Raw genomic sequence first — 27,210 nt, 5'->3', positions numbered from 1 at the left:
ATCACAAGGGAACGGATGCTTGAAAGAAGAGGATCTCCCCTGTTCTACTCTTCCCTCACAGTCCGTGACCGAAGTTGTTCCTCGTTCAGAAGCTGCCTCCAAATCTTAGTGGTCAGTGATTGCCTACATCTCTCTTCTTCAGACATTCACTTAGTAATTTTCTGAACCAACTGATATCTTTGATCTCCACAACATCCTGTGGCAATGAGATCTGCAATTACACAACTTGCAGAGAAGCACTTCTTTTTATTTAAGCTGCTGTCCTGTTGTCCCATTAGGAACACCCTTCCTTTAGCAACATGAGAACCAGCATACAGTCTGACACTTTTAGACCTTATTTACTAAATCCTGAAGATGCTCCCACTCTCTTGTCCTCTCTCTTCCAACCTGCAAGTCCTAACTCATTTATTACAGTTGTGTACAGATGCTGCTCTGTGTTACTGATCACTCTCAACAGAGGATTCTCAAATCCCTACTAATTCTCAGCAGGTATAAGGGCAATATTTTTTACTGCGAGGGTAGGTAAGTGCTAGAACTTAACCTAGAGAGGCTGTAGATTCTACATGCCTGGAGATAACTTGATTGGACAAGGTCCTCAGCAACCTCCTCTAGACTCACAGTGACACCTGTTTTAAACATGAGGTTGATCTCAAGGTCTTCTGAAGACCCTTCAACCTCATTTTTGATTGGAATCTACGATTCTACTACTGCGTAAATCTTTTCAGATGGGGCAGAGGCAGCAATGAAATGTCACGTTCAACATATGGGCCCACCATGCCTTTCTTCTGCTACAATAGAAATATTTGCTGGGATGTTTCTTATTTGCTCTCTGGCAATTCTCTAGTGTTTGATTTTTCATTCTGGCCTTCGATGAGCACTAAGCTGCTGCTCCCAGCGATCTGCTCCTGAGTAATGGCAGCTAATTTTAAGCCGATCAACACACGTGTATGGTAAGGATTGTTCTTCCTCATGTGCATTATTTTGCACTTGTCAACACTGAATTTCATCTGCCATTTTACTGCCCACTCCATATTGCAGGCCTCTACCGCAACCCTTCAAACTCAGCTTGAGAGCTGACTATCCTGAACAGCCACGTTAACACCTGCAAGTAAGTTTTTACTGAAACTGCAGTGAAGATAAGTATCTTCACTATTCTGTTTCTTTAAATATCAGTGAAGGGAGGACTCCTGCCTGCTCCTACTGCAAGCACTGCAAATATTTCATTAATTCAGGAAAGCCTGAGACTGAAATAAACAAGCCTAGGTGCCATTTACATTACAAAGAGTTACTGTACCACAGGAACCAGATACAGCACAAGAGCCCGAGACACAACCACTACAGTTCAGCACAGGAACACATTTCAACCCCTTGGTGGGATTTTGCTGCCCCACATGCTGTCCTTGGAAGCGGTCCTTGCCCTGCGTGCAACTCCTGCATTTCTCCTGATCAGAGAAATTGATCGGCTTCTCTCTGGCGCCTGGCTGGAGCAAAATGCCAAACAACATTAACAGTGAAGGTAAAGCAGATTTCTAAAGTGCACACTTGTAGCAGTCAAAGGGGTTAATAGTAAAAGACAATTTGTTTTGTGAAAATGATTAACCTGACAGCAGTCTCTCTAAAATAAATCAATGTCTGCATTTGGCCCAGCCAAGGGGTCCTGGGTTGGGATGCAATCACTCTCCCCTTTGCCAGGGGAGGGAGAGATCACAAGGCCCCACAGCTCCCCCTTCCCTTTGCACGGACGATGAGACACATGGCCCCCGTGTTCCGCGCTGCGAGGGTTTGGCTGGGCTGACCCTCCCTCATGAGGCAGCCAGTCCAGCCCCACCCTGCAGATCAACAGACAACAATCTCTTACAGATGGTCTGCTGGCACAACAAGCCTTCTCCAGAGCCTCACCTGTACTCCCTCTCCTGAGAGAGCTGAACAAGACTGGATCTGCCAGACTCTGTCCCGGATTGTGTGTAGGTTCAGTCCCTCAGCAATCTCCGAAGCAGGGGCAGCCGTCAGCAGATCCTGCTTGTTAGCGAATATGAGCACGGGGACTCCACTGAGCTTTTCCTCATCCAAAAGCTCTGCCAGCTCCTATATCATTTAAAAGGGAGTGGGGTAAGGGGAAGATGGAGAGAGGGAAGGGAAGAAAGCCTTCAACCACCAGTGGTTGTCTCTAATTAGAAATATATTTAGGACAAATGCTGGAAGAATGTGTTCCACTGAAACCTAGATCTTATATTATAAGAGAGCAAAAATGTATACAATCATCTCTGCCCAAGGTTCAAAAGCTATTCCTTCCAATTACAGGTTACAAAAATCTTCATCTTGGTCTGAAATTAGCAGTTGCCTTAAAGGCTACAACTCTGTGTTTCACCAGTCCCTGCTGCTAGGAGATCAAAATTGATGACACAGCAAAATCCATGTAAATTGTCAGTATGAGGAATCTGTCTGAAGCTATTGCTTGACTGGCATTTGCACCTGAGCAGCTGTTGACACCAGCCCTAGTATCTTTGCTAACAATGAGTTTCAGGGCTTTGTTCCAAGTTTTATACACTGCAATTTGAGTGGGAGAGGACTGTTTCTTTCCCCAGAAATGGAAATCTCCCTCCCACAAGAAAATACTGATGCTTTTGAAGGCACTGGCTATCTGAAGACAAGCTAGATCAGCTTTACTATCTGGATTTTGGCTCCATATGCACAGCACACATTGGGTGGCATCTTGAGAAATGGTTCATTCAAAATTGGGTGACTCAGAGAGATGCCTTTTACTAATTCAAATCTGAATCTGCAGTGGACCAACAATGGCAGAAACACTTCATGTCTAGGATTGTGCAATGGCTTCGTGTGAAACAAGCACACAGTCTCAAGTCATTTCCCTAGGTGAACGTATGACAAACCCAGCAGAACTTGATCCTGTGGGGACTGCTTGCAGATAGAAGAGATTTCTGTGGACTCCTTCTTTAGCTAGAAAGGTCTCATCCTTTCAGATACTGTCCTGACATCTTCCATCCAGTGGCTAGAAACTTTTGGACAAACCGAGCGCAGTCAGGGAGACGCTGAACTGCAGCGGAAATCTGACTCCATCCCCCCAAAAGCAATGTTTGGTTTGGAAACCAGGATAAGAGAATGGAGTTATAAACAGAGTTGGCCAGGAATGTTTCCACAAAATAGGTCTTCCATCTGACACAGATGATTTATTGAAACCAAAAGCGTCTGCGGAAATATGAGGGGTCCGGGCTGCGGCCGCCTGCCTGACTCAGGCAAACGCTCCAGGCTTCTGCCTCCCCTCCCTCTCTTTTGCCCAATGTACATTCAATTACCGATAGAAAACGAAACAGCTCCAACAGGGGTAAGATTCCCCCTACCCCTGCAACAACCAACCCTTCTGCTGTTAGGGTGTGTCCATGATACTTGAGAAAGATCAAGTGCCTCCTTCAAACCAAGCGGAACAGAGGGCTTTAAACTGAATCTCCAGTCTCTGGGGGGGGTAAATCTGTTGCTAGCTATTTTGGGACACCAGCACTTTCTGAGTTTTACAAAAGAATGTTCAAAAGTCCTATTTTCGTCCCATCCTAAATCACAAAACGTTACAAAACCTCCAAACTTTGCAAAATGGAAACCTTCTTTCCTGGCCAGTCCTAGTTACGAAGTTCTTAAGTGTTATTATTTTTTGTTGTTTGGTTTTTTTTTTGTCAATTACATCCAAAAGACAATCAAGTCAATATGATTTCCATTTCAGCTTGGTAAATAAGAAAATAGGATTCCTCAGGGTCTTGGTTTGGCAAGGTTTAAAGGACTCAGAGAAGTCTTTGCTTTCAGTATTGGGCTCCATTTGCTGTTATTGTATAACTTTAATGAAAAGTGCTCCATTTAAACGGAATGAGGCTACCTATTTTCCTTGTTTCCCATCTACCAAAATAATCTTGCATTGATGTTGAAAGGCAAGTCTCTCTTGAAATGCAAATTTCCCTCATAAACAACAAAATCGTCTTCCTAACTTTTGTGTGCAAAGGGCACTCAGAAGCACCGAGTTACTTCAAAGGAGGCTGGGCATATGTAACTTACCTGACCTGTTTCTTCAAACCTCTTCCTATCTGCACTGTCAATGACATAGATCTGAAAAAGAAATGAGAGGAGAAGTTACTCTCCCAGAAGACACTCTTCCACGGTGTCACGTGCTTAAGTGAGCTGAGCCTGATCGTTACGCTTCTGGCCACAGAGATTCATGGTATTATGGATAGCAAACATTGACAAAACTTCGTGATGTTCTGAAAGGAACTGCCTTATTTGAAGCTGAGGGGATGGGCAATCACATTGGTAGGATCAGGAAAGAGCTGGAGGCAGTACTGGGGATACTCTCACCACCTCCACAGCATCTATTATCTGAAGAGAACAGGCGACTGCCTGGTATCTTCTCAAGTAACTGGAAGCTGAGCACGAGAGGCCAAAACCTGGGAAGCAAGAGGTGGTCTTTCACCCTAGTGAACAGTGAACAAGCACTGCACTGGTGTGACTACGCCATGCTGCCCTCTAGCAAGACAAATCACCTCCTCACTAAACCACCAAGGCTCACAATGGCACTTAGGGGGTGAATATATTGGGACATTGAATTCCTCTCCATCACGTGATCCTACTGCAACCTTCTGGAGCAAGCGGCTGGGGAGAAGGTCTGGATCCAGCCTGTGAGACTACACCTTCAGGTTCCAGCTTGTCCACCAGTATGATGGAATAGACAGTGAGCAGCTGGTTCGCAAGGACTGACAGCAGAATCCTGCCACCCACTCAGGGCTGGGCACCACATCTGATGGTCCACGAGGAGGTCCCAGACAGACACCTCTGCTCTGGTATGGAGAAGGATGGATGCCTCAGCCCACAGGATCCCTGCCTTGGGAGGAGGCCTCCACCCTCTCCAGGCAGCACAGCACATGCTGATTTCCTTCTGTAAAAGCAAATAAGCCTTCTCAGTGAAGGCAGCTCTAGGTCTGCACAGGCTAAAAGGCTCCTCAAAGGTCATCCTAAACATGTAATTAGTAAGTCCAACCATTGTCCTTTCCTGTAGGTAGCTCTAACACTCAGGCAAGAAAAGCCTGGCTTCTCTTTTTCACTACTCAGTACAGGAAGGTTTGTGAAGAAGGGTGCTAGGACAGCAGACAGGGATAGGACTGGTGACAAACACTGAGCATTTTGCTTCCAGTCCCTGCCATTCCCCATCAGTGGTGATTGAAGCTGCTAGCATGTCATCTGCATGCTCTTTGGTGGCTTACAGGGAGCAAGTGTCAGCCTGGTTTTCAGGGAATAGATGAGCACAGCACCCTGCCATCAAGATAAATGGCATCCTTGCAGGCAGTCTCGGCATAAGACTCCATGCTTCCAGGATAATTTCGACCAAAGAGTAGGGGGAGGGAAGATCTCTAGCAGCAACAGCTATTAAACTGTAGGCACTCCCTCAATATGCAGGGTTAAGAGTTGTTTGAAATGAGACCAAACACGCAGCAGGACAATCTGTGTGCCAGGCCTCAGGAGGTAACCTAGCAAACCTCACAGCCCTCTCTGCTGATCACTTGGGGTCTGAGGTCCTGCTGGAGCCAGGCTGATGCACAATGACAGAGGCTGGGGGACATGAGGTAGGGCTGGAGGCAGCCGCATGGGGATGCGTCAGCAGCGCATGCATTTGGTGCCACGTGGTGGGGAAAGGCCTGTGGGCACAGCCTGCCATGCAGCCTCTCCCCACAATTGATCCCAAGCACATGCACCAATACTGTAGCAGCTGTGCCCGTCCTCTCTGCCCCTCCCAAGCATTCACCCCTCTGCATCGCACTTGGGGTAGGAAAGAAAGAGCAGAAGAAAGGAAGAAGCTGCAGGGCTGGCAGTCGTGCTCTAGGGTGACAGCAGACTGTCAGATGTCCTCCTTCAGGACAGCTCAGCAGCACATGCCTGCAATACTCAAGTGCTACTCCTCAGCTGCAAGGCGGCACCTCCCATGTTACGGTACTTCTCTAGCTGGCAAGGAGGAGTTCTGAGTGCCAGCCAAGCTTCCTCCTGCGCCGCTCCGCTCCTTGCTAGGGAGCTATTTTGCAAGATGAGAATCGGAGACAACAGTGCTCGGGGCAAAAGCCACTAAAGCACAGCACAGAGAAGGCAGAGTATGTGCAGAGTGCCTACTTCCAAACCAGAAAGCACTGTGCCAAATAGCTGCAGGTGCCTGTCTGAATATGCAATCAGCCAGATATCCACACCTTATTTGCCTGGGTTAAGCTTCCAAATATCACAGGTGTGTGATGCAAGACCAAGCTCTCATTCAAAGGCACCTGCATAGATTTGAATTTGCAATCACTTCCTGCTTTTTAATACTCTTTTAGAGGGTCCTTTCTACTTTGTGCAATATAGTTTTAGGAGATGACAGAAACAAGGGCTCCTGGGAACTGTAGTATACCTCATCTCCACCATCCTTCTACGGCCAGGGCCACACAAGAGCCTGTTTCTGGCTCTGGTGCTTGTTAGCACAGCTCATCAGATTGAACAGTCCTTGGAGCATGCCCAGAGAAGGGCAAAGAAGTTGGTGAAGGGTCTGGAGAACAAGTCTTATGGAGAGCAGCTGAGGGAACTAGGGTTGTTTAATCCGGAGGAGGCTAAGGGAAGATGTCATTGCTCTCAACAGCTACCTGAAAGGAGCTTGTAGTGCAGTGGGTGTTGGTCTCTTCTCCCTAGTGTCAAGTGACAGAATGAGAAGAAACAGCCTGAAATTGTGCCAGGGGAGGTTTAGATTACAAATTAGGAGAAATCTCTTTACTGAAAGAGTGGTGAGGCATTGGAAGAGGCTGCCCAGGCAGCTGGTGGAGTCACTGTCCCTGGAGGTGTTCAAAAACCATATAGACATGGCATTTCAGGACATGGTTTAATGGCCATGGTGGTGTTAGGTCAACAGTTGGACTTGATGATCTTAAGAGGTCTTTCCCAAATTGAATAGTTCTATGATTCTACATCAGAAGAATGGAGCTTGATAAAGCAGCTCCTGTACAGTTGTGTGCCTGCTTTGAGCAACATGCCAAAACTAAATCCAGAGTAAGTGGGTTTGGCAGAAATTGCGAGTGGTGGGACTGGATGAAGAAATAGCATGAGAGATAAGTTGGCTCAATTTAGAGATGCACAACCTGCACCAGGTTTGTCAGGGAATGAGATTAATGGCTAAAACAAAGGTGAGGGCTGGTAGAAAGACTTGATCCCAGTTTCAGTGTGTATAGACACAGCAAAGCACTGATCTAAGATGCCAATAGGGCCCAGTCTGGGACTGACTGTCAGCATGGAGTGCAGACAGGGCAGCTCAGGTCCGTAGCATGCACCAGCTATACCCTCTGAATTCACAATGCTGCTTCCCCCAAACTGATTCTGTTTCTTTCTACCTACTTCTTACTCTCATGAAAAGAAGGGTTTTCTCTGTACATTGCTTTAACTGGGGTGGGCAGAGGATAAAGAAAACAACTGCTTTCATCTCCTTCAGTCCTCAAATTCACCTTGATTTCTGCACCTCCCAGACAGCACAAACTGGGAAGGGTGTAAGCCCACACACTGATGTAGGTCATTGCCTTTGCCAATAGAGCCTCCTAGATACTGTGTTACAGTTGCGCAGTCTCTGCAGCCTGAGCACCTGCCACAGCAGGCACAGATCTCCTAGCTGCTGGTTCACATTGTTGACTTCGACCTGCAAACCTACTGCCTCCCCACCGCAGACAGCTGCAGAACTTGGACACAATCAAATCACCTCACAGCCATGCCATGTACCCCTTTTTGATGGCCACGGAAGAGCATGCGGAGTACGTCCTGCTACATTCTCAAACTCAGATCTTTTGCTTAGGGAGACCTCACCACTACTTGTTGCAAGAGCAACCAACCAGGTTTATGCTGTGGTGGCTGTCCTCATAGACCAGATTCCAAGCTAAGATTGAATTGGGGGATCTGCACAAGAGATTACTGAGGGGTTTATTGGTCCCATTTAAGCAACAGTTTCAGTTGGACAATGCTTTCTAAATCTGCAGGCACAGCCAGGCTCTTCAGGGCCATGACATGAGCCTTGAAGCAGAGTCCTATTCCTAGTTCCTCTGATTCTTCTGTGGAAGTGCACTGAAGCACACTACTGAGTACATGTGAGTGACAGGAGGGAGGAAGGCCACCTTTCCAAAAGAGCTTCCTGCTTTCCAATGAGAGCCCTGAAGACCTCACCTCTTCTCTGTTTTCACAAGCAACATTGCTTAGGATGAGGACAGGCCTGGAGTCTGCAACCTGCCTTCATCTGGGCACATGTGGCTGCACATTAGAGGTGCTCTTTTGAAACTAGTCAGGACAGCACTTGGAGGGTCCCAGGATAATGTGCTCTGGCATGGAAACAAAAAGGTCCTGAATTATTAATATAATTGTAGTCGTCTGTAGCTAATTGTAAGGTAATTGCATCTAGGATGCCAAAAACATTAAAGAACAGTCTTATGATGAAAGAAACAAAGGAACAGACAAGGGGGTCCTCTATGTCCATCAACCAGAAGCTTTCCTATCTGATGTTGGACATAGCATTTAATTCTGGTGTGCCTCAGTTTCCTCAGCAAGAAAACAAAGGCACCACACCAACTTACCTCTACACATGAGGCATAAGTCATTAATACCCATGATAGGCCTCCAGAGCCCTGGGTGAAAGGAGCTATAGATGGGAAAACTACAAGTTATTAATGTTCTTTCATTTGAAGGAGCCCTAGATGAGAGGAAAGGAACTGGCTATAACCAGCACCATCCCACGAAAGGGAAAACACGCAACTGAATGACTTCTCCAAACACCACTGTATTTTTCTTACTGCACTCAACCAGTCTTGCCGTTTCACTCAGAATAACTCTTGTTACAATGGCAATGGTGTTCCTGAGGACTGGGACATTACATTACTTGTTCCTGAATTTCTGGCTGAGATCTTGGAAAGTCATTGCTTGAGCACAGCATTCAGCTGCAGCCAATACTCACAAGGATATCAGTGTTTTCAAAATAGTTCCTCCAGTACGGCCTGATCTTCCTCTGTCCGCCTATGTCCCATACATTCAGCTTGAAGCCTTGAGACTGGACACTTTTGATGTTGAAGCCCTGGAAAGAGCAGAAACAAAGCCACACAGAGCATGAACCTGAATGGCTGGATCACGTACATAAGCAGACATTAGCACCTTATATATCCCATGCCTGCAACATGCAGCAAGATGAACTGGGCGGTCACAAAGATGGATTGGCTGCAGGAGAGGCACTGGTGAAAGTAAACACAGCCACCAAACCATCAGTTTGCTGGTGCTCTTAGGTCAAGGGTTGACACTGTCATGGCTATGGAGACATATGATGCAGTTAGTGCACTGGGAGAGCTCAGCAGGGCGGGTGGAGGAAGAGGTGGGAGAGCTGCAGATATGGAGAAAACAAGGGTGCTGTGAGAAGCAGGAGCGAGCTTGTGAAAGCTGAGTAGAGTCCCAGCTAACACGAAGCCAGAGGTCTCGGCTCAATTCGACACGACACAGCTAATGCCAGCTTAAAAGAGCAACAGCTGCATGTCTGAAGGGTCCATTTCATCAATTAGAGCACCGATTGAAAGGGCATTCAAGTAGAAAAACAGGATGTGGCGTGGGCTGGCAACACCATCCTGGGGATTGGGGCTTGGGCTTGGGGTGTCAGGGATGAGAGCTTTAGGAGGCAGCTAGGGGGTGGGGGGAAGCATTTCCCATAGCTCTCTAGCAACCTCCTCTGGTCAACACAGGAGCGATGCTGCAGTGCTTCTGATGGGAGCTATCCCTCTACCTAATCCCGAGGCTCAAAGAGAGGGGACCAGAGGCACCAGAGAGGGAGTGTAGTAATATGCAGAACTCTTGGAGCTGGCTGGATAAAAGATACAAGGAGACAGTGTTTTGCCCAGTGCTGCAGCATCTCCTGTACGTATCCCCTGTTTGGCAAGGACGATAGGAACAAAGTCTTATCCATGCAACCCTAACATGACCCAAAAGCCTCCTGCAGAACTCCATGGCACTCACCCACTTTTACACTACCTGACAGATCTGGCCTGATGCTCTTTGGCTCCTTCAGAGAACTTCTTTTGAAGAAACACACAAACTTAATGGTGCACCAGGTTCCAGTGGCTCCTTGTTTTACTGAAATACTCTGCTGAATCATTAGTGCTTTGTATAGTAAGGTAGGTGGGATCCCAAAAACTGCCTTGGGCAGGTAAAAGCCATACCTGTGTTGGTGTGATGTGGCTGATATCCTCAGATGCCAGCTGTTTCAGGAGTGTGGTCTTGCCTGCATTATCCAGTCCCAAGAGGAGGATTCTCACCTCCTGGTCTGGGGTGCTTTTCAGTTTACGCAGGATTGATAGCAAACCCTAAGTCCACAAGAGAGATCATAGCTGTTATTTCTCCCTGTCCTTCTCCCTATGCCATACCACCTCAGGCCCTCCACCCTTGAAATAGGTTCCATATGGCAGTGAATCCCAGGACACCTTGAAACCCCTTTCTGCATTCCCTATTCCCATTTCCTCTTTTATGCTTTTGCCTTGCCCCTATTTTTCCTTCATCTCAGAGAGTACTGGTCTCAGACAGCACAAATGTCACTCGGTGTGGCGCACCACAGGCTGCAATGCTCTTGTCACACAGATGTTTGGCATTCCCAGTGCCAAGAAGACACTGCCTACGCATATCATGTGTAGGAGCTGCAAACCAAGTCCTTGTGAGCTCTTCATTATCTTTATCAGAGGGAAAACCCCATTAATTTAATCTCCCTCCTAGTTAACCACAGGTTACTATGTACCTGACATCAGTTCTTTTCATAGTAACTCCCAGATCATCTCAAACCCTGTTTATCTGCCTAAAACATGCTGGACCCATGGGGCACGTGCAGTCCTGATTCTCAGGATGCAGCACTTAACAACTATCTCAGATCACCACACATGGTAGCTAAGAAAAGCACAGTGGATTTCAGTCATTAGCCAGGCTCAGCTCTCTGAGCTGACAGTATCACTCAGGATTAGGAAACAGAATATGCAGGTCAGCTCATTTACAACTGCACATGTTACAGCAGCACACCCAAGCTTCTCTCAGTGCCACCACTCAGAGACCTGCTCCTCTCTAAAAAGGCTGGAACAAAAATATTCTGGATCCTGGCACATAACCAAAAGATGCAAATCACCCCACTTCCACCTGCCTCTCACTGCCCAGCCTGGCCCCACAAAAGCCAAGGGCGGAGGAACAAGCTGTGAATCCATGACTACCAGGGTGTCCTTGGACACATTGCCACACTGTTCTATGACCCCCTGCTTGGCAGGGACCACTCCTTGAAGCCTGAGCAGCACTGAGCAGTGCACACCACACTGAGACCCAGCCTGAGGACATGGATGCTCTCGCAACTAATTTGCTTGGCAAATCTGGGAGAGGAATGCACCTACGGCCCTATCTGGAGCCCTTGGGCTCCTGCTCTGTCTCTCCCAGGCAATTCCCATGTTGAAGCCCAGTAAGACCCAGTGCCAGGAACTAAGTTCAAACATCATCTCAAACCTAGGCCCTTGGAGCCCATCTCTCAATCTTTTCCATTCTCCCATTTGCAAAATGAAGACAACACTTCTTGTTGACCTACAAGGGTAAATCACTTAAATGTCATAAAGTACTTTGTTGCTGTGAGAAACTACACCCTCTAAATATTCCTGCTGGGAGCCAAGGACTATTTGAGCCGTGAAGGTTGCTTCCCATCCCCTCCAGATCACAGCAATCAGAAACCTGTCCTCAAGATAAAGAACTGCAGGACACGGTGCAACTGCCATCGCTGCAACACCACCACCCCCCCCCGCCCTTCTGGCACTGAGCCCCACCTCAGCCTTTTGGAAACCATCACTTTTGATTGCTCATCACAGTGCTCCAAAGTGGGGAGCATTTTAGAAAGGACCCAGGACTACAGGTCACAGAATAATAGAACCAATAAGGTTGGAAAAGACCTCAAGGATCAGCAAGTCCAACCTGTCACCAAAGACCTCATGACTACTAAACCATGGCACCAAGTGCCATGTCCAGTCCCCTCTTGAACACCTCCAGGGATGGTGACTCCACCACCTCCCTGGGCAGCCCACTCCAATGGCTAAAAACTCTCTCTGTGAAGAACTTTCTCCTCACCTCGAGCCTAAACTTCCCCTGGTGCAGCTTGAGACTGTGTCCTCTTGTTCTGGTGCTGGTTGCCTGGGAGAAGAGACCAACCCCCACCTGGCTACAACTACCTGTTGTAGACAGCAATAAGGTCTCTCCTGAGCCTCCTCTTCTCCAGGCTAAACAATCCCAGCTCCCTCAGCCTCTCCTCATAGGGCTTGTGCTTGAGGCCTCTCCCCAGCCTCGTTGCCCTTCTCTGGACACGTTCAAGTGTCTCAATGTCCTTTGTAAATTGAGGGGCCCAGAACTGGACTCGTGATGGCACTACTTTCAGTAATGCAGGATGAAAACACACTCAGACCCAAACACATGTGAGAGTCGATCTACCCCTCTAGACAGCTTCAATTTGCAAGTCATTTATCATTTCCCATTTAATTATCAGACACAGCTCAAAATACATGCACAGTGTATAAGGCACTTAGTAAAAATGGGTTTAAAGGACATTTGTAGAAAGTTGCTGGACTGCTACTGTTGCTGGTGATTTTAAACAGCACTCTGCAAAGCTGAGGTTGAGAAATCCAGAGCTCACGTAAGAAACAGCAAAACTGCAGTCTTAGAGCCCAATAAGCAGGCTCAGGTTATCACCTATTTCATAAACAGGCTGGTAAAACACTGGAATTCAGGCCCTGTTCCAGACCAGTTAATCAGGGAAGGGCTCTGCTTGGTAGAAGGTGCCATGCCTGCATAGCACAGGCATAGTAAATCTCCAGACTGCTTTTAGTGAAAACATACAGGCCCTGAGGCCCAGATGCTCACAGCTGGCTCTTACCCATGGGCCCACAGCTAATGAATTTGAAGGGCTGTGTTAAGTGCAGCTGCCAGCCCTCCCAACCCAGCAGCTCATCTTCCTGGTCACAGTGCCCAGCCCCTGTTCTGCCCTGATGACAGTGTGTACTGCGACGTGTCTGAGGGAAATGAAACAACAAAAATACCTCTAATGCTTACTTGTTTTCATGCATGTCCTAAGTGCCCTTGATGTAATTAAACCCCCAAGTTTTAACTGCATGACTAGCAACACATTTTCTTTTCACCTGCAGTCGAATTTACAGTTGTGTTTGTTGGCTTGTAAATTCATGGGTTTCAGCTTGGTGTGGACAGACCCCACAGGAGCAGGAACTCTAAAATTCACACATTCTCTCTCCTTCCCAGGGAAACACTGAGTTTCCCATTCTTATGGGCCTGACCCAAAGCCAACACACACCAGCCAAAGTACCACTGCCGACTTCAGAGAGCCCTGAATCAGGCTCTATTATTTTAGTTTATTGCTCACAGTTAAAAAAAGAAGCTGTTGAAATGCTAATCCTATTCACAGCACCACTTGCTAAGAGCAGGGCTGCGTATCCCGGAGTAGATCGGGATTAGGAGACTTTATGTTTCAGAACTCAACCCCAAAATACTGAGTGCAAAGAAGTGTATTACAAAGTATTGCTTATCTACCACGGAGCAATTCTCAGGGGTCAGGAAGAGGAACAGTTGTAAATGTTAATAGAGCTTCTCCCATTGTAGATGAATGCTATTTCTGGGCTAGTATGACAGCCTATGAGAAAACGATCAGCATCGTTCCATATTCTGCTCAAGTGACACTGCTGCATGGCTGATCACAGGATTATCTGGGGTAGCCAATAGAAGAGGGGATATATATAGAAATAAAAGTATTCTCTAAGGTATAAAGTAAGCTGATTTTAAAGGCTGGAAGACAAGCAAGCCAACATAGGGAACCGGACTTTATTTCAGTAGCTGCCAGAGTAGGTTACACGGTTTGTACACGCAACTTAAATCATGAGCCAGACAATAGTATTGGTTACTATCACTGTTACTATTTTGTAAATATTATTTAAAACTTGCCCTCAGCACTCTCTCCCTCTAGTTAGTGAAGATTTAAGATTAAAGAAAGCCATGCTCAGATGGGTTTCTAACATTTCTTGTAAAAATGTTTTAATTGGTCTTGTGAGCACATTGGTTAGGAAGACAGAAAGCATTTCCTGACAGCTTAGCAGACTGGAAAAAATAACTCAGCTGAGTTCCCTGCTGCATGCCATTGCTATGTGGAACAAGCAGCCCTTACTGCACACACACTGGTGGACGAGCACTTCCCTGCTTGCCAACATGACATTGAAACAAACTTGGGTTGATGGGAGTCAGAAAGCAACTCCATGTCATTGATGGGAGATGTTAGGTATAAAGCCATGAAGTGGAAAAATTTGGTGCAAAGAAGATGCTCAGAAGCAACAGAATAGGAATGAGCTTTTGTAACAGGGCAGTAAAATAGAAGGTCTCAATGCTGAGACCTAACCTGCAATGAGGAGATGCTCAGGATGCCTGCATGGCAGCCAGGCCAGCAGCACTCACTTACTGGGGTGTCTGAGGTGAGCAGCAGGACAAGTCTCAACCAGGACAGTGGGGATGTTAGCTGGCTGAGGAGCTGCAGAGAAAACTCACAGGAATTATAAGGCAGCACATAATTTCCACAAAACTAAGCAGACTGCGGCATCTGTAACAGAGAAGGGAACTGCAGATGCGGTTCAGATAATGAACAGCACAGCGTGGCAGCGTGTGCAGCCTTTGGAGAAAGGCAGCCATAGAGAGCAACTCAAGGCTGGGCACAGCCAGCCAGCAACTGCTTCTTGTTCACCTCTGGGTTAAGCAAACTATGTTCTATATCAGATTGGCTTGTTTAAAAACATCTTTGTCCTTGGTGGTGAGGGTTTTCTTTACAAGCACCATGAGGAGACAGACTGATGGGGTCAGCAATAAGGGGACTGCATTTGCCAGACAATGAGTGGGAACATACAAAAGGGAAAAAAAAAGACTCCTGACAATTACTATGAAATCAGAGTGTGGCATTAAATTCAGGGATGCAACTAAATGGGCAAGAGCACTCATAAACACATTGAGCATAAAAGCAAAGCTAACCATCTTATTAACATCCTTCAGAAAACAGAGATGTGTGGTTTTATGAAAGTGTATCATTGCTAGGTTTAAAATACCCAGTGAATTATCAAAGGACTTTCAGTTACAGCTACATGCAGTAATCCTATTCTCTTAAAAAAAACCCCAACAACCAAACAGCCAACAGACAGATATAAAAATACAGTGACATTTATAGTTCTATCTAAGGGGTTTGTGGATTTATTCAGTTTTAAATCCATGCTGTCTAAGGGTCTTTTGAACTAGCTGATGCATGTAACTACATCCTGTACCGCAGAAGCCGCTGAAAGAAAGATTCACTTTATAGGCCAAAGCAAAAATTGGTTTGGGACAAACAGACCATTGAGATAATCTGTTTAAATATTGTATCAGATTGGCAATATAAACCCATAATGGAAAGAACAATTTCCCCTTGTACTGAGGGCTGGATACACAGGGCACGGGTAAAGCACGGCCCACAAGCTGCTGCGGAGCATAGTCAATTCCTATTAGGAAACACAAGCAAATGTATTCTGTTTAACTTTATTAGCCACAAAGCTCAGATAATGAATTTAAAATACAACCACCCTTGGTTACCAGCAATTGCTTATCTGCTAGATATGGATATTTAGCTAGAATCAAAAGAGTTCACCAAGACAAAATACAGACACAAAGCTCAGCACCTCAGCCTGCCACTGTGACCACATCTGCCCCATCTCTACACCCCTGCACAGACACCCTCTTCCCTGATGCTGCGACCGCAAGTCTTCACCCTCGAGGCCCAAGCACACTTGCTGTGGAATTGATGGCTTCTGTCTCCCCATGGCTTGTTATATCAGCCCCAGCACTGCTGAGCTCTCTTCTCAAACCTTTGTGCCTGTCCTACCACCGTGGGAGAAACATCCATAAAACTACCCCACGATTCTCCTGTTAATTCCTCCTCTGCCACACCCACAATCCTTGAAGAGGTTTAGGCAGCAAACGTGCCAAGTTCAAACCTGTCTGGAACTCTCCTTACTCATATCGCTTGGTTATCTCTCACCTCAGGCAGACTGTATTTCCATGGCATGAGGAATGTCTCCATGCTCTGCCTGCACAGCATCTAATGCAGCTCAGGCCCAGGATTTACTTTTAATTAAGCAATACGATAGCAGTTCGCTATTCTCAAAGAGCAAGTTAAAGATAGAGGGTGCACACGATGGTCTCAAAAGTCATGCAGGAGAAGGTGACATGGAGAAACACAAGGGGCTTAGCAGGGCCAAACATCCTGCTTTCAGCAGTGTATATTTGAAGCTACATTTGTTGTCTAGGGTGCAATACTGTGCAAGCAGAGCTGGAGGAGGGGAGTCCTTCCTGACAACTGCACTGATTAGCTGGTGCCCCGAAGAATGACGTTTGATTACCTTTATCTTCGGCTGCAGAACTGCAAATGTCACTAATGGTCATAAAATCACCCAGTCTTTTTCAAAATACAACCAAAGTAAATTAATCTATTGAGTGCAGTTTATTCAATACTTCTTACTCTGGCAACACTCCCAAAAAATCATTTGCTTGCTGCATGTCTCCACCATATGGTGTCATTCAATGCAGACTTTCTTTCCCGCACTGAAATCCAAAATTTAATGGAGTCAAGTCACCTACAGAGTTTTTCCAGCTCAAACCTGCTAACATAGTTTTCTGTCAAAGAGGTCACACAGCACTTTCTGGTTTGGAATATTAACCATTAACAACATGAAGCCTCCTTTCACAGTAAAAATCAAACATCTCTTTTTCAACAAGTTTGAAGGAAGCAGTTCGCCCTGCACAGAGAAGAACTTGCACTGGACAATGTCAGCAGTCTTTGTCTGGTTTCAGAACTTGAAAGCCACAGCCAGCTGTGGTATACTGTTCCCTTTGCAGGCAGTTTTTCATATTAATGTCTCAACAGTCAGTAAAGTAAACCAAATACATAACATGGAACTGTACTGAGAAACTAAAGCAGCAAGGCACTATTAAAGTTCTTGAAAGCCTTTTAAATATAGCTTTACTGCCAAACAACAAGGGACAAAGGAAAGAAATCCTGGGTACTAAGTATACCTACAGCAGGCAACAGATAGATGATAGTTTTCATCCACTCCAGCAGATCTGCCTAGTATCAGCTAGACACTTTCATGACTCAGTTTCCTCAACTGTAAAATGGGGCCATACTTTGACAACCCTGTTTTTGACAAGATGATGTCATCTTCAACCAACAGTTTTAGAAAAACACTGACCATCCTCTGGCCCCACCATCTACCGATAATATACCATCTCACTTGGTAAAGGATGTTATTACAGTGACAAGGAACCACAAGCTCTGCTTCACAGCATTTCCTAAACTTTGGAAAGCAGTGCATCCTTCCATGCCACAGCCTCCCTTCATCCTTGCTGTGCACCCAGCACAGATGCTGCTTAATGACACCAAAGATGTCAGTGCTCCACATTCCTCATGCTATGCAGTTTTATGGCTCATCTTTCTCTCTGTGCTATACCTATGACCTTCTACCACCTCTGCCCTACAGCTGTGAGAAATGCTGGTATGCTCTACAAGAGGAGACACTTCCCCTCTGTATGTACTCACTTGGATGAACACTGAAATAATTTAAACCTCAGCATTAACCCTCTCATCATTGCAGTTGGAGCAAGCAGTCATTGAAGGGAGTTTAAGCACCTCCCAATGCAATCATGACATGCCAGAAACATGCTCACATGCAGCTACCAGGGGATGGTTTCTCACTGCTGAGCCACACCCCTGGGCTGCCATGGCTGCTTTGGATATATTTGCTGGCGTTTCAGAGTTTCTGCTCCACAGGGTTACATAGTTTCTCCACATGCTTACAGAAACTCTACTGAGTTGCTACTTCTACAGGATTAATCTGTTGTAGCACAAGTTGTGAATCTATAGGGAGCTCCACAGACCTCTGCCCAACCCAGTCAGCCCAACAGGCACCCTGAAGTGCCACCCATCCATTCTGCCTCAGAGGTTGCAGTGAAAAAAACCTCAACAATTCCCAGAAATGAGAAACAGGCAAAGAGGCAGTAAAATGATGTATCAAATAAAATGAACACTGGAAAACACCCAGCTCACCCTCTCCATGCACAAAGTGCTGGGATAACAGCAGCCAGATTCCAGACTACACCAGCTTATTGGGACATCACAAGGCAGAAGAGTAGATTTGGCCAGCAGCTGCTGCAGGCCAAATTTGTCCCACAAAGCACTGCAATGCTGGAGGCAGCTGCCCTCATCTTTACAGCAGATGTCCATCCTGTGATGGCTTCAATGTTTGGTGTCATGTGCTCCATCAACTGATCTAAAATGAGAACAGATCCTACAGACCTTACCTCTTTCTCCATGGCCCACCAGGTGGGGTGGACACAGACAGAAGTGAAGACAAGGAGCTGCCTTTGCTATTCTTGCTTACCCTTCCTCCCATGCTGTCCACTTACATGAAGCCAGCTTGTGTCTAGAGGGCTCCTGGACAAAACACAGCTTCACTCTTGAGAAAGCTCTTTTCCCATTGCTATTTCCTTCTGCCTGTGTGTTCTGAACATGCTGCATCCTCAGCAGTGGTTCCCAATCTACTGCAGCTTTCTCTTACCACTTACCTCTCTCGCCCAACAGCTCCAAATCTTCCTTCCAGTCCTCGCTGGATGTTGCCAGTACCCAGCCTGTGCCATCTCACCTACTCTAGCATCTAAATCCAAGCTGTTTCCAGCAGCCTAGTCCACCATCCAACCTCACCCCAACTTCGATTCAGACCACACTACACCCTCACCACCACAACTACCTCCCACCATTGCCCTCCAACCTAACCAGGTCCTTCACTGTACCAAAGTTCTCAGCTCCTCCCTTCAGTCCACACTGCACCCTCTCACAAAATTAATTTCTCCCCTTGAACATTTCTTTCCTCCTTGGGTCCTCTCTTTCTCTCATCAGCATCAAAACTCCACTTCCATCCCTTCCCACAGTGTATTCTTGGCTTCTCAATGTAGATCATCCCTGATCTCTCCAGGCCCTGGCAGAACCTCAGCAGACTATCCTAGCCAGTCAACATTGACTAGGTTTTCCATGTGACTCTCCAGACTGTTCATCCCACTCAGTTGGCAGCTTTCTTGCAGACCCTGAGCACTGTACCACAGTCCTATCCATCCCTGAAAAAACAACCTCTTTCATCCAACCTCTCTCACTGAGGTTTTATTGGCACAACTGAACTCTCATTTTGCCTTCTGAGGCTGTTTATCAACTGGCCTTTCCACCTCCACAAACTCTCCTAACAGCTCCAACAACTGCTGTAGCCAGGATCCAAACCATGGATGGCTCTCTTCAGCCTTGGCTGGATTGTCCAGTGTCTCTTCACAATTGCAGATGCTCCCAGACTTTCTGTGGTCAATCCCTGAACACTCTCCTCCATGCTTGCAAGGTTCCTTGACTGCTCCTTCTCTCCTCATGCCAAGTGGATGACTGAGGGCTCCCCAGCCCTCTGAAGCACCCAACCCTCCATCGTGCCTCCCACACTCTGACTGAAGCCACTCTAGGCAGACTGATCTCATCCTAACAAAAGTCTCACCACAGCATCCTCAAGCCTCCCAGCCCCTGCCAGGATCCAACTCAACATCCCCCCTCTCCCCCCAGTCTCCAGGTCCCACATAGTCTCCAGCTTCAGCCAGAAGCCCAGTCCCGCACAGGGTGTCCCATGGCTGGAAGCCCCAGCTGTACATTGTCCCCAACCCTAGCAACATCCCTTTGACTGGGTGCCCCCAACCATCATGTGCAACTTGATGCCCCTGCCCTACCAGATCCCCGGTGATCCTCAGGCCTGCCAGATCCCCCACGTGAGCACCCCCGGTCCTGATGATCCCAGGGCTGTCAGAACTCGCAGGTAGGCATCACCAGCCCTCATGGTCCCAGGCCTGCCAGAATGTCTGCCCTGAACCCTGGCCGGGCACGCTGGTCCAATAGCTCAAAGCCCGCCAGACTCCTGAGCGTGTGTTTCCATTACCCCACTCTTCACCGCAGCGGACGCCTCAGGCCTGCTAGGCTACTCATTCAGGTGGGCGCCGTCGGCACTTCGCTTCCCGCCGGGCCCAAATCCCCCCAGACCCCAGCCGCAGTCGCAGCCCCAGCCCCAGCTCCAGCTTCAGCCCGGCAGGTCCCCCGTCGCAGCCGCTTTCCCCTTGCTGCCCGCCACAGGCCCGACACCCCCCACCCCACTCACCATCCTCGGCGCGGCTCCGGGGTTACCATGGGCAACTGCGTCAGACACACGCCGGAGCTACGTAATGCGTCAGCGCTTCCCGCCGTACGTATGGAACGTGCCGATGGCCGGCTGCAGGGGCGGAGCTCAGCGCCACCGCTCGCAGCTAGGTCCGCCCCCTCATCCGGCGCATGCGTACGAGAGGGGACCCGAGGGGTGTGGCGGGGAAGATGGGTGTGGTTGCTCGGTTCTCTGTGATTGGCTGAGAGTGGCCACGCGTCGGAGTTCGCTGGGGGCCCCGTGGGCGGGAGACGGCAGGCGAGGGGTCTGGGGACTGCAGGTAGGGCCACGTGGGGCGCGCGCGCGGGCGGGGCAGGGATGAGCCGTGCCGTGCCGTGCCGTGCCGTGCCGTGCCGTGCCGTGCCGTGCCGTGCCGTGCCGTGCCAGGCGTCTTAGTGCTGTGAGCATTGTGCAGCGCCACGGACCGTGTGCAGGGCAGTGCTGTGCCGTGGCGTGCCATGCCATGCCGTGGCGTGCCGTACCGCCCACGGGGAGCGTGTCGTGAAGGAGGGGTGCGGGGCGGTGTGATTGGGAGCGCACAAGGCCATGGAGCGCTGTGGGGAGCATGCAGTGCCATAGGGGGATGCGGTGTGGTGGCGGGGGGAGAGCATAACAGTGTTGCGGAGATGGCCCTCTGTTACCGAGGACGTGCAGTGCCAATGCTATAGGAGGATGCAGTTATGGAAGGAGCTGTGCGGTGCGTTCGCAGGAGGGTACAATGCCACAGCAGTTGCAGGCATTATTCGTGGGCACATGCAATGCAGTGGGTGCAGTGTAGTGCCATGGGGGCATGCGGTGCCACTGGAGGACAGAGCATAGTGCAAAGGACACAGTGCCAGGTTGTATGTGTGTGAGTGGGGGATGCAGTGTAATGGCCAAGCAAGGACTGCTCTCAGGGCACTGCTGCATAGCCCTGTGAAGGGGGTGAGCTGAGCCCTGAAGTGCTGTGCAGCAAGGTCCCACCACAAGAAGGTGGTGTCTGGTGCTAGGAGAGGTGGGTAGTGCAAGTTGGGGGACATTTGAGCAGGATGGTATGTGAAAGAGCAGCCTCACTGCAGCATTTGGCTGGCAGCAGGGGTGCAGGAAGTTTCCAGGCTCAGGGCTGCTGAAAGTCCAGTTTACCCGTTAAACATAAACCTGCCACAGCTCTCACCCAGTTAACCTCTCCTGTGGCTGTGGCAGGCTCACACTCAACACGGGATCCTCCCAAGCTGCCTTTTGCCCTTGTGCGGACCTGCAGTGAAATGGCCACTGTTCCCCTTGGCTTTAACATCGACATCCCACGCTGGGACCAGAGCACCTTCATGGGGCGCCTGAAGCATTTCTTCAACATCACTGACCCACGGACAGTGCTGGTGCCAGAGAAGGAGCTGGACCAGGCCAAGGCCATGGTGGAAAGCTGCAGGTGAGGGGCAAGGGTACAGCCAGGGCAGGTGCCAACCTTGTGCCTGCGGCTGTGCCTGAGTACTCTGCATGGCCACAGGGGGTATGGAGGCAGTCATTCCCAGTGGGGCATGCTGGGACAAAATACCTGTTGGAGTTGGTTTGGGGGAACTTTCCTAGGCTGCTTCTAGGAGACTCAAGCTGGAACAAGTTTCTCTCGTGGGAGAGTTTCCTCTGCCTTTCAAGTTTGGTGCTCAGGGCTCTGCACCTCAGTGGTGCCAGGTGCCAGCAGGTCTGTTTGGCTCCCCCTTTATGGGCTCTGGGCTTGCAGGGCCGGGCTGGTGCCACCAGGAAGCACCCAGGAGCAGCTGCTTTACGCCAAGAAACTCTACGATTCAGCCTTCCACCCTGACAGTGGTGAGAAGATGAACCTCATCGGGAGGATGTCCTTCCAGGTGCCAGGGGGCATGGCCCTCACTGGATGCATGCTCCAGTTCTACCGGTGAGCCCCTGGGGATGCCAGAATGGGGCTGTAGCACTGACAGCCCCCAGCCCCTTGAGGAGTCCCTGTTGCCAAGGGCACAGCCAGTCTGCTTGTGGCCAAACTCCACGTCCCAGTGCCCTGTATCTAGTGCCCAGCCTGTGGTGGAAGCATCACAGATTCACCTGGACCCTGGCATGACTTGCTGTGGTCTTTCTTTGCCTTCAGTTCAGCTCTTCCAAGAGGCACTGTAATGATTAATGTGTCCAAGTCCTGAATGGCCACTATTCCTTCTCTGTGGACCATAATGGCCTCTGAAACCAAGGATTGAATGTGCCTCCAGGCTGCTCCAGCATCCCCAACCCATGCTGACAGTTCTCTGTATTTCCCTTCCCTTCTGGCTGTTGTGGGGTAGGAAGGCTGTATGGAACAGACACTGCCTTTTCCCGGTAGATCCCTGTCCCATCCCACCCCTGATTGTTAGATTAGTTTGCGAGTTGCTGGTGAGGTCCAGCCCTGGTGGAGGATCTCCCAGTGCTTTTGTGTCACCCTCTTCCCAGCCCATCTCCACCCTCTTGCATCCCAAAGTTTGTTCAGACCCACATCCCCATGTTCCCTCCTGTGCCACCTCAGTGTCCCTGAGACACCAGTAGGAACCCAGGCGTCCTGGTCACCCTCAGAGCCACCTGTGTCCCTGTGGTCCCCTCCCTGCTGGTCCCACTGACAAAGGCTTATCTCAGCCCAGCAGGATGGCTGCCGCCCAGCTGAGAGCTGGGTCTCTCACCCTTGGCTGAGCACCCTGAAAGTCTGGGCTCCCTGCCCTCTCCTCTGCTCCCCAAAGCCCTGTGGCAGACAGGACTCCTGGGGTCATTTCATACTTTGCTACTGACTTGTGGCTTTGCCACAGTACTTCACTTTCCTCTGGGGGACACTCAGGACAGGGGTGTCTTGGCTCTCCTGCCACCAAGCCTGCCCATAGGAGCAGGCCAGGCATCCCTGACAGCCCTTGGGTTCTCTTCTGGTCCCTTCCTTCCACAGGACGGTGCCTGCTGTGGTTTTCTGGCAGTGGGTGAACCAATCCTTCAATGCCATTGTCAACTACACCAACCGCAATGCCGCCTCCACCATCTCACTGAGGTGAGCGTGCCCCAACACGGGATGGGGACCTTCTGTGCTGGGACCCCCCTGGATGTCCCATAAAGACACACCTTGTGCACTGTCTTGGGCCCTAAAGGAAAAAGATTGAGTCAGAGTTGTTTCTTTTCTCTCCCTTCTTTGGAAATCACTGTGCAGGCAGCTTGGGGTGGCTTACATCACAGCCACCGGTACAGCTCTGGCCACTGCAGTAGGACTCAACCTTTACACCAAGGTACATCAGGATGGGTCTGTGTGGGGCAGCTGGCTGCACTCTGCCCCCCTGCACTGACACCAGCCTGTCTCCTGCAGCGAGCCCCGCCACTGCTGGCCCGCTGGGTCCCCTTTGCAGCCGTGGCTGCTGCGAACTGTGTCAATATCCCCCTGATGCGCCAACAGTAAGTGCCACACGCAGCCGGGGTGCCCGAGGGACCTGGTTCCCTCCAAAGGTGAGCCATGGGCAGCTGGGCTCCCAGGCTGCCTGCTCACCCTGCTGGTTTCCCGTCTCTGGGCTGGAATTGGGGGTGAGGATGGGAGGGAGGTGAGCCAGGGTCTGTGCATTCGTGGTGCTGGGACTCTAGCAGGAGAGGGATTTTGGGCTGAGGATAGCTGTTTGGAGGTCTGGGCTGGAAGGTCCCTCAGACCTGTAGGTGTTCTGCGTGTGGTCATAGGAGAGCCCCAGTCCACGATGTGCTAGCACTGGGACCCCTTAGATGGGGCCTGTCAGCTTTCAGGGTCCTGCACTGGCAGCTGGGCTGCTGTGTGGGGGACTGTTGGGTGTCTGGTGTCTGTCCCCTCAATGGCTGGCCCCTGTTTGCAGCCATGCCCTGAAGATGGCAGCATCGGCTGGGCTGGGGACTGTGAAGCCCTGGGGCCAGGACTGGGGACAGCTGGGGCAGCTCTACCAGCACAGCGCAGGGGACCCTCTTGGCATTCCCCTATACCCATTGTCTTGGCCTCTCTCATTCTTGACCATCCTGGCCCCTACTGATGACTGCCTGTCCCCTCCAGAGAAATCATCAACGGGGTCACAGTGACAGACAGGGACAACAACGAGCTTGGCCAATCCAGGGTGAGTCTGGGGATGGGGGTCCAGGTAGGGGAATGACACATCAGGGGCTGACCTTCTGCTTTTGTTTGCAGAGGGCAGCAGTGAAGGGCATTGCACAGGTTGTGGTCTCCAGGATCACCATGGCGGCACCAGGCATGAGTGAGTGCAGGGCAGGAGTGTGGGAGAGGCAGACTGGAGACTCCCTCTGGGATCCACCATCTCTCTTTCCCCTGCTTCAATTTTCCCCAGGAAGAAGAGGGAAGGTGGCCTGGCATCCCTAGTGACATTTGGTCTCATGTCACTGATAGAGCTGTTCTCCGCATCCTGCCATTCCCATCAGAGTTCCCCAGACCCCCAGCCCTCTTCATCCTGACTTAAAGCCTGTGGGGGATGTGGGGTGCTCCCATGGCAGTTGGGCCCTGTTAGGATGCATCTTACACTCTCTGATCCATGACCCACAGCCCAGTATTCCCTTGCCCTCACAAGACCCTTGCCATGCTGCAAGCCCAGCAAGAGGGACAGGAGCATGGGCCATGCTGCTCACATGATGCATGGGTGGGTGTCTCGTGTCAGGCTGTTGTCATGAGCAAGTACCTAGTAGCCTGCAGCACAATTAACTGCTACCATGGTCTCTGGGAGGATGGTCCTGCTGGGGCAACCTTGTAGGCTGGCTTGTACCAGGGGCCTGACCTTTTGTCTCCATACCTAGTTATTTTGCCCATCATCATGGAACGACTGGAGAAAATTCCTTTCATGCAGGTGAGTGCATGTTTCTCCTGTGGTGTTCCAGTGGGTCTTGTGCACCAGTCCTGCTCTCCAGCCACTGAGATGGTGGGAATACAATGAAGGAGTTGCAGAGCCTGGCTTGATTTGTCTGCTGTTCAAGTCACCAGTACACCAAAGGTCTTTCAGGTGACACGGAGAGGCTGTGGAGGGTGGCAGGGGCCAGTGGTACCCCAGAGGTGTTGGGCATTCAGCTCCATTGAGGGAAGAAATCTCCCCAGTCTGTGAGTGAGGTTTGTGGTGAGGCTGGGGACTAACTCCTGGCTCTTCCCTTGCAGCGGATCCGGGTTCTCCACGCGCCTCTGCAGGTGCTGCTCTGTGGAGGCTTGTAAGTGTCCTGTTGCTCAAATGCCTGTGGGTGCCTGGAGAGTGCTTCCAAGGGATGCTTGAAAAAAGGCCTCTTTCCCAGCAGGGGTGTGCAAAGCGGCTTGCCTTTCAGCCTGGGCTTTCCCCAGTTATTGGGAGTCATGTGGCATGAGCAGCCCCTCAAGGGCTGAGATCACTGTGGCTGGGGGACAAATGGGTTGTGAACCCCAATGCTAATGCTCAGCTCTTCTCTGTCCCACAGCCTCCTGTTCATGGTGCCGGCAGCCTGTGCCCTGTTCCCACAGAGATGGTAACTGTCCCACTGCTTACCCATCCTGTGTGGGACCTTGGACCCTTCTTTCTTCCCTAGCACTTTTCTGTCCGACTCAGGAGAAGGACAATGAGCTCCCATCCTTCAACCCAAGGCAACACCTGCCTGTGCACTCTGGTGCCCCTGGCAGCAGGAGAGCATCTGCCTCCTCTGGTTTGCAAGCTCTGTGCTGGGAGCAACAGAACTCCTAGTCCCATTGGTAGCCCTCTTCCCCTAGCACTGGGAGCACTGGATGCTAGAGATGGGTGGTGGGTCTTGACATGAGCCTAAAAGATCCCAGGGGACCTGGAATGACAATGGGGAAAGAGGGTGGCTTGACTGGTGGTCAGGGAGAAGGACTGCAGTTCTCAGTGTCTATCCCTCTCCCTACAGCTCTCTTGCAGTGGCTGACCTTGAGCAGGAGCTGCATGACAGTATCATGGCCAAGTATGGGGACAAAGTGCCATATGTCTATTTTAACAAGGGACTGTGAATGAAGACTACCTCATGAGCCATCACATCCTTCTAGTCCCCTATGCCCACCAGCTCTGTGTGCTCTGAGCAGGGCTTAGAGGCACAGTCCAGCCACATCTGCCCCCAAGCCCAGCACCTTCTCTGCTGCCTCCATGCCCTGGAGAGGCAGGATCTCACTCTGCATGCCCAGCTTGCAGCACTTTGGCTCATCCTGAGCCTCCTTCCATATGCAGCTGTCTGAGTCCTTGCCTCCCCATGTCCCTCATGCCCTGGGTGGTGGCTGTGTATCCCGTGCCTTTCTCCTGCTCTGTGCAGGACAATCTGCCAGCTTGTCCAAGCTCATGTGGTCACTGGGCTTGGCCATGCAAGACATCAGGCTGTCTTCCTCAGGGCTCAGAACACAGTCCTACCTCTGAAAGCAGGTGTCCTGCCATTGTGCCACGAGCCAAACCACACTGCCGCCTTAAACCACCATAGTGGCTTCTTGCCAAGAGCTGGATCATGCCTTGGCACATGGGAAGAGACTTGTCCCCTCTGTACAGGGAGCACTCCAAAGTCCAGGGACCAAGATCTGGACCATGCATTCCTTGCTCTCAGGTTCATGTTTTACTTTCCAATTGCCACTATCTGGAAGAAAAACAGCCAATTGTTTTTAAGCTCTATTTTTTGCAGTCTACCCATTCCCCTGAGCAGCCAGCAGTTGTCTTGTACCTCACTGTCCCTGTGGTAGGACCAAGGACCTGCAGCTTCAGGGGGACAGTCAACTCTGGACCCTTTTGGACAGAGGGTAGGAGATGCAGTAGCCACAAAAGTCACAAAGTTGTTGAGACATTAACTCACACTCTGAATAGCAGCACTGCAAATGACAGAGAGGAGGGTTGAAAAATAAACTGTGATTTTTTTTTCTTTCTTTTTAAACACA

The 27,210-nt window shown here is 49.8% G+C and overlaps 2 protein-coding genes across 5 annotated transcripts in view; one reads left to right on the top strand and one right to left on the bottom strand.

Moving 5' to 3' along the window:
• Positions 1 to 20,443, bottom strand: part of ARL3 (ADP ribosylation factor like GTPase 3) — a 31,109-nt gene extending 10,666 nt beyond the window's left edge. The window contains exons 1-5 of the mRNA XM_068139485.1: positions 20,328 to 20,443; positions 10,236 to 10,379; positions 8,993 to 9,109; positions 4,060 to 4,110; positions 1,900 to 2,085 (exon numbers count right to left, since the gene is read on the bottom strand). Coding sequence (XP_067995586.1) covers positions 1,900 to 2,085; positions 4,060 to 4,110; positions 8,993 to 9,109; positions 10,236 to 10,379; positions 20,328 to 20,330 — 501 coding nt within the window. The 5' untranslated portion in view covers positions 20,331 to 20,443. The remainder of the gene's footprint in view (positions 1 to 1,899; positions 2,086 to 4,059; positions 4,111 to 8,992; positions 9,110 to 10,235; positions 10,380 to 20,327) is intronic.
• Positions 20,444 to 20,564: 121 nt separating this feature from the next.
• SFXN2 (sideroflexin 2) lies at positions 20,565 to 27,210 on the top strand. 4 transcript variants are annotated; one of them, XM_068139481.1, is made up of 12 exons: positions 20,565 to 20,646; positions 21,549 to 21,771; positions 22,081 to 22,251; positions 23,269 to 23,367; positions 23,524 to 23,599; positions 23,677 to 23,762; positions 24,376 to 24,436; positions 24,508 to 24,574; positions 25,125 to 25,174; positions 25,477 to 25,526; positions 25,767 to 25,814; positions 26,208 to 27,210. In XM_068139481.1, exons 2-12 carry the CDS (start codon positions 21,611 to 21,613, stop codon positions 26,305 to 26,307), a joined length of 969 nt encoding a protein of 322 aa, XP_067995582.1. In that variant the 5' UTR covers positions 20,565 to 20,646; positions 21,549 to 21,610; the 3' UTR covers positions 26,308 to 27,210. The 4 variants fall into 4 exon arrangements, 3 of the variants coding, with proteins under 3 accessions (XP_067995582.1, XP_067995584.1, XP_067995583.1); XM_068139482.1 differs by lacking the exon at positions 20,565 to 20,646 and adding an exon at positions 20,721 to 20,766; XR_010987488.1 differs by lacking the exon at positions 26,208 to 27,210 and having other exon boundaries at positions 25,125 to 25,327; positions 25,767 to 25,799.

This window comes from Melanerpes formicivorus, unplaced genomic scaffold, assembly GCF_026170545.1.
Source record: "Melanerpes formicivorus ecotype bairdi unplaced genomic scaffold, bMelFor1.0.p_v2 SCAF_6, whole genome shotgun sequence".
NCBI classification, from domain to species: Eukaryota; Metazoa; Chordata; class Aves; order Piciformes; family Picidae; genus Melanerpes; species Melanerpes formicivorus.
This window is presented reverse-complemented; position numbering and strand designations above follow the sequence as displayed.